General features: G+C 37.5%; 1 protein-coding gene across 5 annotated transcripts in view; it reads left to right on the top strand.

Annotated features, from left to right (window-relative positions):
* The first annotated feature begins 5623 nt into the window (after positions 1–5623).
* Positions 5624–16719, top strand: part of LOC149158008 (uncharacterized) — a 413335-nt gene continuing 402239 nt past the window's right edge. The window contains exons 1-4 of one of the 5 annotated variants that reach the window (XM_089436086.1): positions 5624–5837; positions 5944–6107; positions 6240–7128; positions 7278–7481. In XM_089436086.1, coding sequence (XP_089292212.1) covers positions 6254–7128; positions 7278–7481 — 1079 coding nt within the window. In that variant the 5' untranslated portion in view covers positions 5624–5837; positions 5944–6107; positions 6240–6253. The remainder of the gene's footprint in view (positions 5838–5943; positions 6108–6239; positions 7129–7277; positions 7482–16719) is intronic. The other 4 variants (XM_089436084.1, XM_089436088.1, XM_089436087.1 and 1 more) reach the window with 4 other exon arrangements.

Here is a 16719-nt window from a genome sequence, read left to right on the forward strand (position 1 = left end):
CAAAATTTTCATACTAACTCCATTAAAAATACATTGAAAATTTGAGACTTGCTAAATTATAGCAGAATTGCCAATATGTACAACAATTACGATAGTAACATGGTCTACTTACCACTAAAGACAATTATTTTAATGATACTAACGAGTAGATTGTGAATTTTTATTATGAGTGATTGAATTTTCACAACACAAAGAAGTTTAAATGTTTTTTGTTTGTTTGTTTGTTTTTTTTTTTATGTAAATATTTTTCCGGTTAATTTTGTTCAAAATCTAGTAGGGGTGGTAGGGGTATGTCTATATCGCATTGTGAAGCCTACAAATGTTTCATGGATCTTTTAGCTTGTTGAATCCACTTATATATTAAAAAATATAATTTAAAATCACAATCTTACAAAAATTTGTATCACCAAATTTCGCTTTTAGAAAAATTGCATATTTATTTTTCAAAGCTAAACATTATAACTTGCATTGGGACTCATAAATTGATATCCAAAGTGGATAAATTAAATGGCTACTTAGATCCAAAAACTTGCATAAATTTTGGTGGGTAGTATTAGTAAATTTGCACATTTACATTTTTACTCCTACTTATTAAAGTGTCCAAGAACAAATAAATAATGGTGGGCAATAACTCATGGTAAGTTTATTTATTTACATTTCGCATTGGGCTTTTGGTCAAACCGATATTACTTTGGGTTTGACAAAAAAAAATTGTAAAATTTTCAAAGTTCAACATTAGAAATATCCAAATATATATATATATATATATATATGAGTGGTCTACCGAGGAATTGCCTGAACGGTTAAAAGTGGCTAGAATCTGGGCAAAAATATTTCAAAAAATCTTGTAGATGCATTGTTTGAATCATGTTTTTGATGGTGGAAATGGATTCAACACCATTAAAAATGTTTAGGGCACCTAAAATTATGAATTTTGACAGGTTTTACTTGGATTTACAAAAATCCTATTTTTTTTCAAAATATAGCCAGAATTTCCATAACTTTCAGGGCAAAAAAACATACAATTTGATTGGTTATCAAAGTCAACATCTTATTGCCCATTACTTTGAACTCTATGTCATGCATTTATGTTGTTCTGATCAACTTTCGGGTAATGATACTTTAAGCAAATAGATAAGCAAATTATTAAATTATTTTTGATAAAATCAAGACATTTTTTCTTGCACCAATCACATCAATTAAATCAATGCATTGATTTTAGTATACACGCATCAATGCATTGATTGCAATTGATTCAACATTAACTATAAATTATAATATAAATATATCTTACATTTTTTGTGAGTAAAATATGTATGTTTTTAATCTTAACTAAAAACTATGATTTAGCTACTCTACACCTCTTATTAATAAAAATAAAAAACTCTTTTGTGAAAGCGATATCCAAAAACCAAAGGGTTATACCAACTAATGTGGTGGGAGTGTATGTCTCCCTTGTGAAAGCCAAAGTGGTATATGATATGATATGTTATAAATTAGATTTTTTTTTTTTTTCAAATAACATTTTTTTAAATACATGCCCAATTAGAAAATGAAATACATACATCTTCCACACAAAAAGACAACTAAGCCTTTGGGATTAGCTACTATGTAGCTCTTGTTCCTATTCATTTTGATGCAAAGGCTTGCAAAAATTATGGTGAACAATAATTAATGGTACATAAATTTTGGTGAGTAGTATCCACTAGTAAGTTTGCACATTTACATTTTATTTTATTTATTTATTATTATTATTATTCACAGGAAAGAAAAATCCAACGACTTTCTATTAGATAAAAAGATGTTGCATATATCACATGCTCTGATATATCCCCATACATATGAGTGATATTTAACATCATACAAAAAAAAAACCTAAGAACAAGAAGCCCCATGGCACCAAAAATTGTGTAAAAAGACATGAAACACGACACAGAGCCCCATCAAAGAACCCCGTAGGGAACACCATATATAGTTTGCCAGCGGGAAATCACTCATTACAGTGTCAATACCGGAAGATACTATGATCGACAAGAAACGAAATAGAAGATACTCTTACCAGGCAAGAAAACATCAACGTTGGAAGATACTCTAACTAATAAAACCCTGGAGATGCTTCGACAGGCCCATTGCAACCAAGCAGGTTAAGGAGTTACCAATTGTGGACCTCTTTGGCCAAGTTGCTATGTTGCGCCATAACTACCTCCTCCATAGTGAGAAAGTGCCTTCATTACCCCATCAACATGTGGAGCTCCGCCACCACCAACTCCAGATCCTCAAGATCCGCGTGCAATAATAGCGTGAAAGAACACATAAATAATGGTGGGCAATAACTCATGATAAGTGGACCTTATCATAATAACTCATGTCTGGGGTTGTGGAATCGGAAAAACATTTCATTTTGAAATGTGATGCATTCAAAGACATCAGAGAAAGTTATGAGAACATGTTAGCATCAATTTCTTGGCATTGTCTTTTTAGCGAAGGGATTGTTGGAAGTTTGGGCCAGCTCATCATCAATTTGAATCAGAAAAGGATTGAATTGCAAAAGGCGAAAAATAGGGAACTAATGGTCTCATAGACTATTTTTAGTCTGGTGGACCTTAAAATATAATTTCATTTCATTCCTTATTCTTATTCATTTTTGATACAAAGACTTACATAAATTATGGTGAACAATAATTAATAGTAAATATGTTATTTACTTAAATATATTTATTTTCAAGAATTTATATTTTCTGTGGTTTTACTCCAAAGTCTAATAATAAAAAATTATTACACAAATATCTAAAAAAAATGGCTTAAATATTGCAACTATAGCCATAAATATCATTTCATTTCATTTCTTATTCTTATTCATTTTTGGTACAAATACTTATATAAATTATGGTGAACAGTAATTAATAGTAAATATGTTATTTACTTAAATATATTTATTTTCAAGAATTTATATTTTCTGTGGTTTTACTCCAAATTTTAATAATAAAAATTATTTTTCTAAATTAAGACTAAATCTATTAAGTGAAAATATTGTACAAGAGGGTACATCTCAAAGAAGCAAGAACCGGCAACCGGAAATGACAGACCTATCAACCTCGGTTCCGGAGAAGGAGCTATGCAAACAAGGAGCTGCAACAAGACACTAGAAGCTGAGAGAAACAAAGTGAACTACCCTGCGAGGGTAGAGGTTTCAACACGAGGTTTTTTCCCTTTTCGATTTTTGATTGCAACCCAACCATTTTGAGGTGGATGAGCGATTACAACTTGGAGATTGGGATCCCCCGCCGGGGTTCCCTCCTTGGGGAAGCTCTCCTTTTCTGAATCTGAGGAGGAGGACAAATGGACACGTTTCTGAGCAATGGCTGAGTCAGAGGAAGGCGCCAAACCATCGGTGGCGGGGGCCACGGGCGATGGGACCTGTTCCAATTCTTCATCGCTGTCTTCATCTTCAGAACTGGAGGAACCAGGATCCACCACTGGAGGAGGAGAGCAGGGGGTCCAGCGTTTGGGCTTGGGCTTGGAGGCATTGGCTTTGCTCTTTTTTGCCGGTCGAGATGGACATGTATTCTGCAAATGCCCAGATTGATGGCAATGGCGGCACCGAAAAGCTGTATTCTCGTAGTCCAGAGTCTGGGTCCAGACAAGGTCGTTTATCTTAAGGTTGATTTGTTCTGGAAGACCTTTGCTCAGGTCTAACTCCGCACATATTCTTGCATATGAGTAGAGACCTTTAGATTCTCGCCATAAGTCTCCACAGAGGAAGCTGCCCAAGGTGTCTCCTATAACTCTGAAGACACGAGTATTCCATAGGTGGGCAGGAAAGTTTGGAAGCCGAATCCATACCGGAGTCTTGGTGATGGTTGCAGTAGCTGGATCGAAGTCTGGGAACCAAGGAGTCAAGAATAACCCTGCATTTCCCATGAACCAAGGGCCCTCTTCTAAGGCCTTTTCATAGTGCTTACTGTCTTTGAATAAAACAATGAAATAGCCTTTCGAACAGAAAAAGATCTTACAGTGATGTGTCCAGTTTGCATGTATCCATGCATAGAGATCCTGCGAACGCGGCCACAAACCGTTAAATCTGCAGATGATGGCTTTTTCAGCAAACTCTTGTTGCTGGGAAGCCAGTTCTTCATGAATGAATTCAACAAAGGGAACCTCTTCGATCTTGTCAACCAGGAAGACCTTAGATTTAGGGGCTTCCGGTGGCTTGGGGTTCTCAGAGTGGACTGCATCCTTGTATGAGAAAGGCCGGGTAGAGGAAGATTGCCCCCCTGCACCTCCTCTTAAACGAAGGTTCACCACCACTACGCTGTTCCTGGAAATGCTGTAAGCAGAGAGAGGAAGATGGTCTTCAAGTTGTTTACCTTGAGAGAGAAGTCGCAGAAGGCTGGATGGAATCCCCAATCTGCATTCAAGCTGCAGTTTGAGTTCCTGCACCAGATCTGAAGGGCTCACCCATTGCATGCTGGTTCTGCCTGAAGGCTGAGAAATAAGAATCTGAAAGGGGTCAGATATAGGCCTGGATCCCATGTCAAAATGATTACAGATCTCTGGATCTGGCCAGAGCATGGCTTGGTCTACCTGCTGGGTGATCAGATCTGGCCCATCGCTGTCAGATCTGAGGCTGCGAATGCCTTTCTGAGAGTGGTTGTTCGCCCCAGAACCAAGTGGAGACCATGCGAGTGATGAGGTCCACTGCTCTGGTTCATGGCAAAAGCCCTCAGTTATTTGACAGACCGAGACCCTAATGGCAGGAGCAAATCTTCCGTGAAGGCGTGGGGAACTCGGGCTGTGCTTGCTGCAGCCGTCCTGAGGTCTGGGCAGCTTAGCGTGAAGGATGGCTGTAATAGCCCGCGCTGCCGTAGGTGGAGATCGAAGCCCCCGTTTGAGTTTAGGCTGAGCAGGATCTTCCTCGTCAACGGCAGAGGACCGAAGCAAAACGGAGGCCGAGGGCGCTGAGACGGCGGCGGCTGAAGAATGCAACTTCAAGAGCAGCGTTCTCTGTATTGATCTCGCATTATCGTTTGCTGCAGGGCGGAGCATGGGCCAGGCGGCGTCCGGAACAGGGGAGGCGGCCACAACTTGGCTAGGGTTCATCGTCGGCCCGCAGAAAATGGGAGAAGACTATTGTTAAGCAATCGCCGATTTGGTTATACTAATAATAAAAATTATTACACAAATATCTAAAAAATAATAGCTTAAATATTACAACTATAGCCATAAATTTTCACTCGAAATCTATTGTATTGAGAAATCATGACTGAAATTCTATGATACGTTAAAAGACTACAATAAAATCTTCAAATTATCATCCAATCAAATATTTTTAAATAAATATTTATTTTTCCCCTTATTTCTTAATTGATGCGAAATCCTTCTTTCCACGGACTAATAAAACTACACCTTGAATATTAATATTAATATGTTAAAGTGATCAACCAATAATTATTACTGGAAAAATAATTAGATTGTATCCGTAATGTAACTACTTCGTGAATATTAAAAAGTGATCTCATTGGAAGAATTGACTCAGACAAAATAAAGAGGCTAGACTAACCGAGAACGCTAAATTTGTCTACTGTATAACCCTCCGCTTTCAAATATCGATTTAGGAAATTACCCGGTCGAAAAATTCTTGATTTGTATATATATATAAGTCGAGTAGAAGGGTCCTCGATTCCATTTTGGAGGGAGAGTGAAGCATGGGGGAACATTTACTGGAGAAATTCGTTCATTCAGTCGTGCTCATGTAGAAGGAAGGTTTCTCGACTATGGATTTGGGCTCTGCGCTCTAACTACCATCTGAACCTCAAGCTTGCTCAGTGCTCAGGCATGTATGCTTCTATGAATTATGAATTTTTCCAGTAAATCATATCATGGGTTTTTCGTTTTTCTTTTGAATTTCGTCGATAAGAATGCCATGACAATAACAAGTTACAGCCACAGGAACAGTTCCATGAATCTCCGTATCCCCGGGGTATGCCTAAAGAGACCAACCTAACTTCCTATCAGCTGCCTGCGATAATTGTCTGTTTTTAGCTCAGTTCGTTTCGAATTGTCTACATTATAATTGAAACCGGGGATTAGCAAACAACACCAAGTAGGTAGGCTTGCCTGTTCCTAATTCTATGGCTATCTTCACAAACCATTATTTGCATGTATATAAAGGACAAAAGAAATAATTTTTGTTGGACCTGACAAATAGGTTTTTTGTTTTGCCTTTTGCCTTTCGCTAGCTCTCAGAAGAATAATGACCAGAAAAAAGCAGAACACTCCTAGGAAAGCAAGGAAGCTTCAAGCTGAAAGTTATCCCATCGACAATTTGAGTGACACAGAAGAAGCCCATGAAGGCCATTGTAGTAGTCCTCTTGGGGTAGGAAATGCAGAGGTAACTTGTAAAAGTGGTAGCAGCCATACAAGGGTGGAGTATGTAGATATTGATTCAAACCATAATCCAGGGGATGATAGCTATTTTGAGCTAGCTGAGGTCATTTTGTGTGATGTCACGTATGGAGAAGTTCTCCTTTCCAAACATTGCCAGTTCGATCAGTATGAAACCATGGAGTTCTCTTTGCGGTTGAAATTAGTAGTGCTAAAGAGTGATAATGCTCGAGTGGGGTGGAGTTGGCCTTTGATTTCTGCCAATGATGTTTCTGTTGAAGTTTTAATTCCGGCTTCCTTAACCGATTCTTGCCAAAATAATGAACAAGAGGCCATTGGTTCATCAAAATCTGTATTGTTTTCGGGACATTTTGATGGTCCAGATGAGGGTGTAACTAGCCTCGCCCACTTAATAAGTCAAGGGTTCATGACATTGAGGTTGAATGAACATAACAAAGTTGTAGATATAAGATCGTCTTGCAGGATTAGTATAGCTATTACGAAGAAAACCTTTGATGTTAGCAACGGGCTATCCTGTACTGTGAGACAGCCATGGAAGAAGAGCATGATGAACGCTATATCTTGGCTGCGGCCGGAAGTTACAACTGATGAAGTTACATATGGAGTATCTACATTGGAAAAGAGGGAAGCTGATCATGCTGTATTGGCAGACTCAGATGCTAGTAATGAGCTAGATAATCACTTTGATACTGCCACCTTCTATGAAGCCATAAGACGGTCCAAGTAAGTTAAATTGTATGGCTTTTATTTATTTTATTACTTTTGTGATGCATTGAATTTGATATCTAGAATCTCTGTTTAGAGGTTACCTTCAGTATTTCCCAAGTGGTTTTACAAGTTTTGCTTTTAAACAATAAATTTGATAAATGCAGAGAAGAACCTATGTTGGAAGTCAACTTTCCAGAGTTACTTCCAGAACTTAGGCCTTATCAGTGTCGTGCTTCTTATTGGATGGTTCAACGTGAGAAGCGTGACAACCCAGCTACTGAAATTGAACGGAGAAAAATTTCAAATCCTCTTTGTGTGGCTGTGGACTCGACTGACATAAATTCCAAGATGTATTACAATCCCTTCAGGTAAGAATGTTCCGAGGTAACGGCATGGGAATGCTTGCTCGCATCTAGAATCTTACAAACTTTGTCTATTTCCTGTATCACCATTTCACTAGAGTTATAATAATAATAATAATAATAATCATCATCAAATTTAGGTCATGGCCAAGCTGGGCAGCAAATTGGTGTATGAAACCTCTTTGTTTGTTTGTTTCCAGAATCTTACAAACTTTGTCTATTTCTTGTATCACCATTTAACCAATTTCACTGCAGTAGTAATAATAATAATAAAATCTAATTTTAGACGGCCAAGCTGGACACCAAATTGGTGTATGAGACCTCATTGTTTGTGGGACAAGGGACTTGCTTCCACGCAACGATTTGACTGCTAAAGTCCATGGAGGTGTACATATTCTATCCCCTTCTGGATTTGTACTTGTGATCTCTTAAGAGGAAACACATGCTCTTAACCAATGTTGCGAAAATCGTTATCAGGATTAAATTGGCAAGGGGAAAAAATTATAAAAATCGGGAAAAATCGTAAAATACAAAAATATTCATTTTTTTCAAATTTTTAATATCTAAAGCATCTACAACATAAAATAAATACATTGACACATAAATATGATAAAAGAACTAATATATAAGATGTGTAATATCATTTCTAGTGCTACATTACACATAACAATGAATCATGTCCTAAATAACAAGCCCTGACTCTTGAGTCCCAACTCAGCCTCAAAATATCAACAAAAAATATAATAATGTATCTCATATCACGAGTCATAATGTCATATACAATGAAATGAACCAAATAAGTAATACTATTGATTTCCTCTGCCCCTCTTGCGAGAAAATGCAATAGCTTTCACTTTCCTTCTAAATGTAGATGCTAGTGGAGTTGGCAGTGGACTCTACTGTGCTCTAGAAGCTGAAGAACTAGGAGCTATAGGAGGTAGACCTCGTCCTCTACTGGTGGCAGGGGTAGCCTGGGTAGGTGGTGTCACCTCCTCTTTCTGTTGCTCATCCTCCTCCCCCTCTACGCTTTCCACTACCTCCTGCTCTAACCAATCATCGACAGACTCCATGAGAGGCCTCTCAGCCTCAACCCTCCATGCAGCAGTGGTGTCAATCCCATCCAATGAGATGGCCTCCATATCAGGTATCCTCTCAAGTTGCTTCACCCACAATCGAAGATTGTAGTAGACGTAGACCATGTCATTAAGTTGCTGGGTCTCCAGCTTGTACAAAGATCATAAAATAATAATTATAATTTTTTTTTTTTTATTTAATGAATTCAAAAAATTAATTGGAAATTTGGAATATTTTAAGTTTTAAGTTTAACCTGTTGCGCGTCTTGTTGTGTATTTTTTCAAATACATTCCAGTTGCGCTCGCATCTTGAGGAGCTACATGTTTGGCTGAGGATTCGAATGGTAAGCTTTCGCAGATGGGGTGCTCTGGCACCATAGCGAGTTCACCATGCATCTACAACAAAAATACAAATAAGATAAACATAAGAAAAAAATGAAATTTGAAAGTTGAAGCAAAGTATGAAGTTATGAATTTGAAGAGACAATGAAATTTGAAACAAACTAAAAAAATACCTGGCATTGTAGTCTTCCTATCAACCACAACCATCTCAAAGCCAAATGTGCTACCTGCCATTCTGTATATCTCCATTTCTTTGAAGATTTCTGCACGTTTTGCTAGAGATCGCACCATCCTCTGAATACAGGTTAAGAATCCATCCATGATCTCAGCATCAAATAAGAATCCACATGGGTAAAAAAATATGGGGTTCAAGTAGATCCCTGTAGCATGAATGGGATGATGGAGTGTGTTGTTCCATCGTTCATCAATCAATTCCCATAGGAGGAGTTGTTTCTGAAACCCCTCATCTCCCTTATTATCATAGTAGGCCTGAATGGATTTTTTGTTCCCGTCCATGGCCTCATACAAATAGCCCATTGTGGGTTTCTCACCATCAACTAATTGAAGAACTTTTACCAAAGGTTCAGTAACGGTGCACACCTCCTGCACTCCCGCCCAGAAGTCTTCCTGATATGAAACTAATCTGCATATGGCCTCTCCCTTTGGTTTGCGGCTCATTGTCAAAGCACGTCACTCCTCTGAAAGAAACATTCTTTTCACATCCCACATAGAATTCAAGAGGGATTGAAGAGATATGAAACTGGTGGCAAACTGTGCAATGGCGGGGCGCACCAACTCCTTGTTGTTGGTGAATTTTCTCATCAAGCTAAGCACAAATGCATGATTATATATAAATTTTGTAATGCTTTTTGATGAGTCAACAATATTTTTGACAAATGAAATTTTTCCTATGTCCTCCAACATCAAATCAATACAACGTGCAACACAAGGTGTCGAAAATAAAGTAGGATGCCTCTCTATAAGCATCCTGCCAGCAGCAACATAATTTGCAGCATTGTCCGTTATGACTTGGACAACATGTTCTGCACCTACCTCCAAAATAAACACATCCAACAAATCACATAATAATTTTGCATCTTTAATATGTGAAGATGCATCAACAGATTTCATAAACACTGTCCCCTTGGGACAACTAACCAAGAAGTTTATAAGGGTTCTCCCTGTTTGGTCGGTCCAACCATCTGACATCATAGTGCACCCTGTTTGTGCCCATGATGCCCTAAACTCCCTCAATTTTTTGGTGCAGTCAACCTTTTCATCTTGAAGAATGCGGCCTTTAAAGTCATCATAAGAAGGGATTTTGTACCCTAGGCCAACAATTGCAATAACATCAATAGCAGGCTGGAAAAATGGATTATTCCTTGCAACGCTGAAATGAATATCACTCCAAAGGAAAAACTTGCCCAACAACTTGTCAGCTTGTTCTTTCTCATTTTTTTTAAGCATTGAAGTGATAGATGGTTGTGAACCAGACGTGGTTCTAGGAACAAAAAATGATGAGGCAGCTACAGGGTTGGTTGTAGACATTGATGCTGAAGTAGAACCAGTGCCACTTCCATATTCACCTTCTAACACCCTTCCTGCTAGTTGCTTCTTCAAATTTGCTTTGGCCACTCTCTCTTGCTCTAATTCTTCCAATGATTTCATGGCTCTTCGGATGATTTCCACATTTGTATTGTTGCAAGGCCCTACATCATGGCGAGGGATTTGTGCAAGGTGATACTTCAATCTATAAACTCCCCTTGACATATGCCGCCCATACAACTTGCAAGACAAATTCAATCTATCAAACCCTCCATTAGGTTCACCAAATTCCCACAGAGGTTCCAATTTCCTTGACATGTTTGTAACTTGGTTGAACTCTTGAGTTTTAATGTAAGATGAAGTTTGAACTTTGAAGTTGAACCTATGGCACAATAAGAATTGCAAGTTACAAAAATTAAAAAAAATTACATACATGACACAACACATTGAATTTTTGACAAACAAACAAAAAAACTTCAACTCAATCCAAAATGAACTCTCTCCGCTCTCTGCAACAAAAATTAAAAAAAAACACCATCAAATCCACTAAAAAATAATTGATAATCAATGGGTTATAGAAACTCAAGCAAAAACAAGAAAAAAACCAAAACAAAATGGCCAAATTTGGTGCCCATACCTGGAAACCACGGTTTGTCGAAGAAATTTGATCCAAAGATGAAGTTCTCTTGCTTGGGATGTTAAAATCTCCAGGCTTTTTCCTCCTTTGCTCTAGTAGACGCCTTCCAGGCTTCCTCTCCTCAGCTCTCAAACTACGCCGCTGTCTGTTCAAAATGATAAAAAAAATTCATTTTTTCCCTTATAAAACACGCTATCCGGGAGTCTGGCGATTATTTCTTATCGAATCGCGATAATTTTGAAAAAATCGCGATTTTTTCAGCTATTTTTTTGAAAAAAAAAGTTTGTAATAATCGAGCGATTTTATTGGCATAATGAAAAAAGTTGCGATTTTTTGATGTTATCGCGATTATATCGCGATTTTCGCAACACTACTCTTAACCATTAGGCCCTTTCAAATTGTACTTATAATCTAATTTAAAGTCACAACCAAGCTAGACACCAAATTGGTGCATGAGACCCTCTTGTTTGTGGGAAAAAAGACCCACCTCTGTGCATTGATTTAACTGCCAAAGTCTATGGAGGCATACATACTCTTCCCCCTTCTAGATTTGAACTTGTGACCTCTTATGAGGAAACATATATTCTCAAGTTGTATAGCCCCATTCAAGCTGTGGATTGGTAGTATATATATGTTGCTGTCATTGATAGGATTTTTTTCTTCTAGTTCCTTGAAATTGAAGAATTTTATTTATTTTTTTCTTGATAATTCCTATTCCTTAGGATTAAGGGTTTTTGTCTTTTAAGTTTGGCATAAACCAAAGGAGATTTGGCAAGTTCAATATTGTGCAATTGTTTAGCCTGTTTTATCATGTTTAATTTCTAGATGTCAAATTGTTTATTGAAAAGATCTTTTCTTTAATTAGAAAATCAAGAAAAGTAATGGCACTTTTGTTTCTTCAAGCCGCTTCTTTAATTTTTATGTGAAGCAAGTTTCATCAAACTCAACAACTATTGTTTTCTAAAAGTCAAGACACATTCGAAGAAATTTTACTTTTTTTATTTTTGAATAGTCTTGTTGAAGTTATAAGAAATAGTCGATCTATGGTGGTATGTGAATTGTTTCTAGGTCCGCTTAGGCAAAGAATAGATAAGACAACGTTCCACCAAGTTTCCAAGATGTAGGAGAGAGGAAATGCACATGGGGATGTGTGGAGACACTTCCACATTTTAGAAAAATTCATGGTGATGTGTGGAGACACCCCAAATTTTAGGGAAATTCATGGGGATGATTATAGAAAAAATGAAAATCCCAAGCTAACAATTCATTCCATTTAAATTCATATAGTTGGCTCTCACGTGGCTACAATCGAAGATTGGCCACGTATTCTCAATAAATGTACCGAAGGGAAAACTCATATGTTTGCTACTTTACGTTTTCATTCCAGTCAACTATGTCTTCCAACATGATATCACATTGCATTCTCGCTAGACTTGTGAAAACCTAAAATTTTGACTTATTTGGATTAAGTTGGTTTTCAATTTTGACTTGTGAAATCCAATGAAGTATGTAAATATTTTGAGGCCATGGGAAAGTTTTCTTATTATTTGGCTGCTTTCTCTACTACAACAGCAAAATATGATATAGACTAGTTAATCTAGGTGGTTGCACACATGCAATACAACTCATTGGTCAATGGTTCGTCAACTTCATTGGTCAGTGGTTGAACACATGTGCTTCATTAGTCAATGGTTCCTTCAATGGTTTCTTCCTGTCATGAACCTAACTCTTCTCACCAATAGAAACACTGTAATCATTATAGACTTAAATTACATTGAAACATATATCGATACAATATATGAAGCGAAAATGTCAAATTTTTTCAAGATCAGATACAATGCACATACAACACAAACACACAACAAACCCTTAAATGCAAAAAAAAGCATGAGACAAAATATTCAGATTTACCAACAACTTTCCACAACAATAATACTCAATGACAAATTCTTTTGACCACGAGTATTGGTGTGCAGTAGGTTTTTTGGGCATTTTGTTGTTTTTTTGAATTTTTCTCACTGGTGTGCAAAACGTTTCAAAAAGCCATGAATTGTTTTGGGAGTGTTGGGATCCAAACGAAATTGAAAGGCTTCAATGGAACCAACCAGCAAATCCTAATCTCCTCATAGAGAAGGAAAACCAGCACTAGGGCAAAAGATATATCAACACTACTACACAATAGAAGCAACTAGCAAGTGCACATTTAAAGAGAAATTACTTAAGAATGCTAGAGCACAACGCTCAAACAATAGATCACACCATGAAATCCAACACAATGATAGGTATGGTATTTGTAGGCTAAAGAATGAATATCTTGTATAAGAGAGCAATAGCTGAAGGTAACGTTACAAATGAGTCTTAGGGTTTATTTATACACAACTCAAGAGGTAGTGTATGCTCCCTAAGAAGTGTTATGGGCCCATGTAATGACTAGGTTGGTCATAATCGGCTAGGAATACAATAAATAGTGGTGACTAGATCAATGTTTAAGCCAAACCCTAGATAAGTTGAGCGGGGGTGGCCTTGAAGAATGATGAAATCAGTGTTGATAATATTGCCGAAATATGAACGATATTCAAAAATATCGCGATATTTTCGACAAAATGTTGAAAATATCGCGATATTTGCTTGCCTGAAAATATCGTGATATTTCCGAAATATCGTCGAGAAAATATTGCGATATTTGCTTGCTTGAAAATATCATGATATTTCCGAAATATCGCCGATATTTCGGCAAAATATTGTGCGACGACCCAAAAAATCGCTGAGTAGGCTGGGCCGCTGCTAGAAAAAGCAATTTTGGTCATCTTTTGCTCATTTTGGTTTTTGAGTCTTGGAGAATGAAGGGGAAGAGCTTTGTGGTGGTTGTCAATTAGGGATTGAGGATCAAACAACCATTATCACTAGCAACTAAGAATTTTTTGTGGATCGAAGATTAAAGAACAGTGAGACAAACTTCATTTCTTCCATTAACAGGTATGTTCTTAAAAACCCCTATGTCAATGATTTTTTTCATAGATTTAGGGTTATGCTTGCTTGCCTCTTTGCCTACCAACATTTTGTTTCTTTGTTTTTTTTGCCATTTCCTATGATTTTCATGCCCATGAGTCGATGCAAGGGTTTTATCCATAGTTGGACAACAAGCTTCATTTATTTTTTTAAACTTTCTTATGCACCCTCTTATTGCCTTTTTTCATTCACATTGCAAATAATGTAGTAAAAAAAATATTTTTTAAAATTAGGTGGTGTTAAAATTGGCAACTAGGGCCAAATTCCACCATGGGACAACTCATTTGATGGAGATGATTATTGCATTCGATTCCTCTTTTTGAGAGGTCCAAGTTTGATATACAGATCATCTCATTCAGACAAGCATAAGTAGAATTTTGAATTTATTCTTTCTCATGCACAAATTGTCAAGGTCGGCCTCAGTCAAATGTAGGCTTAAGAAGCCCAATGGATTTGTCTCCTCACCCTCAACAAATTGTATAAATAGGAGTGACCTCTCTTCTCATTTGGACATCACTCACACACATCATTCTTCTCTCTCTTCTCTTGACTGGTTTGTACAACTTGAACAACCTCTATCTCTCTCCCATGTGTGGCATAGAAGGATGAAATTTCAGAAGCGAAAGTGCAGGCTGAAAATATAGAGTGCAGACTAACGTTGACTAGGGGTTGTTTGACTGTCTTTGACTGCATTTTTCTGGGCAGAATTCCGATCTCTTGAGGCCACATTCTTTGGCACAGAAACCAAGGCAATTAAGGTTGTTTGACCAGGGTTGACTAAGTTTTTGTGCACTGTTTTGGGTTGACTTTGACCCTTCTTGAAGGTCGAATTGGACTATTGTTGACCGAGCTGCTTGGAGGAAGTTTTGTTGCTGATTTGACCAGTGTTGACTTTCTGGTTAGGGTTGAAGTTGACTGCTGATTTTGATAGGGCTGTTTTGACTGTGTATTGGGCAAGTGAATTTGATCTATGTACTCTCTCTCTGTGCTGAACTATTGAATAATAATAAGAAGATTTGATCAAAGGGTTTTCCCCACATTGGGGTTTTTCCCTGGCATCCGCCAAATCTTGTGTCCTCTTGTCTTGGCTTGTCTTTTGCACATGTTTTTATGTTCTATTTGCATTTACTGTCAATGTGATTGCTACTGGAAATAATTGGAAATTGTCATTGGGCTGATAAGGAGCATTTTAGTAAATTGTGCTAAGCATAGAACATACCATTGTTATCTAAAATTAATATTGGATCAGAGCTCAGGTGAAGACAAAGCCCAAGCAAGAGTGAGGAAAAACAATCACTAAGGGAAGTTGTTGGACAGGAAGTTGTTGGACAAGAACTAGTCCCAATGACGACTACATCTTACTTCAAATTCAAGGACAAGCTTAAGGACCAATCCGATTATCATGCATGGAAGATGTCTCTAGATTTGACTTTGGAAGAAAATGATGCCATGGACTATGTCAAAGGAAGAGTAGTGGAGCCTCCTTCAAATGCATCCGTTGCTGCACAAACAAAGTACAAGAAAGGTGAGGTTAAAGCTAAGAAAATTATTATTGATTCTATTCACAAGCCTTGGTTGCCTATATTTCTGATTTGGAAACATCTAAGGAGATGTATGACAAGCTAGTTGGGATGTTCAAAGTAAATAATGCAAATCAAGTTCTCTTTCTCAAGAGCAAGTTGAAAGACATCAAGATGGATAGAGGAGAATCCATTCAATCCTACTTCATGAGGATGATCGAAATCAAAAATGATCTCCTATCTATTGGAGAAGTTATTGGTGACAGGGAGCTCACTCTTATTGCACTTGGAGGCCTTACACGAGAATGGGATGTGTTTAACACTACCATCCTCAACAATGACATGATTCTGGGATTTGATAAATTATTGGCTAGATGCACTCTAGAAAAAATAAGGATGATGGAAAGAGACAAGCCTTCAAATGGAAACAATCTTACTGCCTTCAAAGGAAAAAGGAATGCTTCCGCTGCTCCAAATGGAAATGGTTGTCCTCCCAAGAAGTCGAGAAACTCCAGGTATGAAGAAGTTAATGTTATAGAAAAGAAAAAAGAATTTTATCTTATTTTTTCCCTCACCACCGCCTCTCCTTTGGATACATTGGATCATTGGTTGATTGATAGTGGTGCCTCAAGGCACTTCACTGGGTACAAGGAGGCCCTCTCAAATTTGATTGAAAATAAGACTAATATGGAGATTATACTTGGGGATAATGCCAATTATACCGTGAAAGGGATTGGAACTGTTACTCTTCACTTAAATCAAGGTCAAACTCTTCATTTACAAGAAGTGTTGTATGTACCTGATCTGAAAAAGAACCTGGTCTCTATTTTTGCAATGGAAGATAAAGGTTTCAAGGTGACATTCGTTGATGGGAAGGTTCATGTTTGGAAAAGGAACCTGAGAGATGCATTCACTTGGATTCAGGGTTGAAGGTCTTTATCAGGTTGGAGGAAGTTCGTTGGGAGCAATGACTTGCGATACTTCTCTTCAATCCGAATTATGGCATCGAAGATTTTCTCACCTTCATTTTAAAGCCTTACCTGATGTAAGGAAGATGGTCACAGGTATGCTCGAATTCAACTTAGATTATGAAGGTGTTTGTCAGGGTTGTGCAGTTG

Source organism: Pinus tabuliformis, chromosome 5_2, assembly GCF_031772625.1.
Source record: "Pinus tabuliformis cultivar Carrire ecotype Pingquan chromosome 5_2, CPIR1, whole genome shotgun sequence".
NCBI lineage: Eukaryota > Viridiplantae > Streptophyta > Pinopsida > Pinales > Pinaceae > Pinus > Pinus tabuliformis.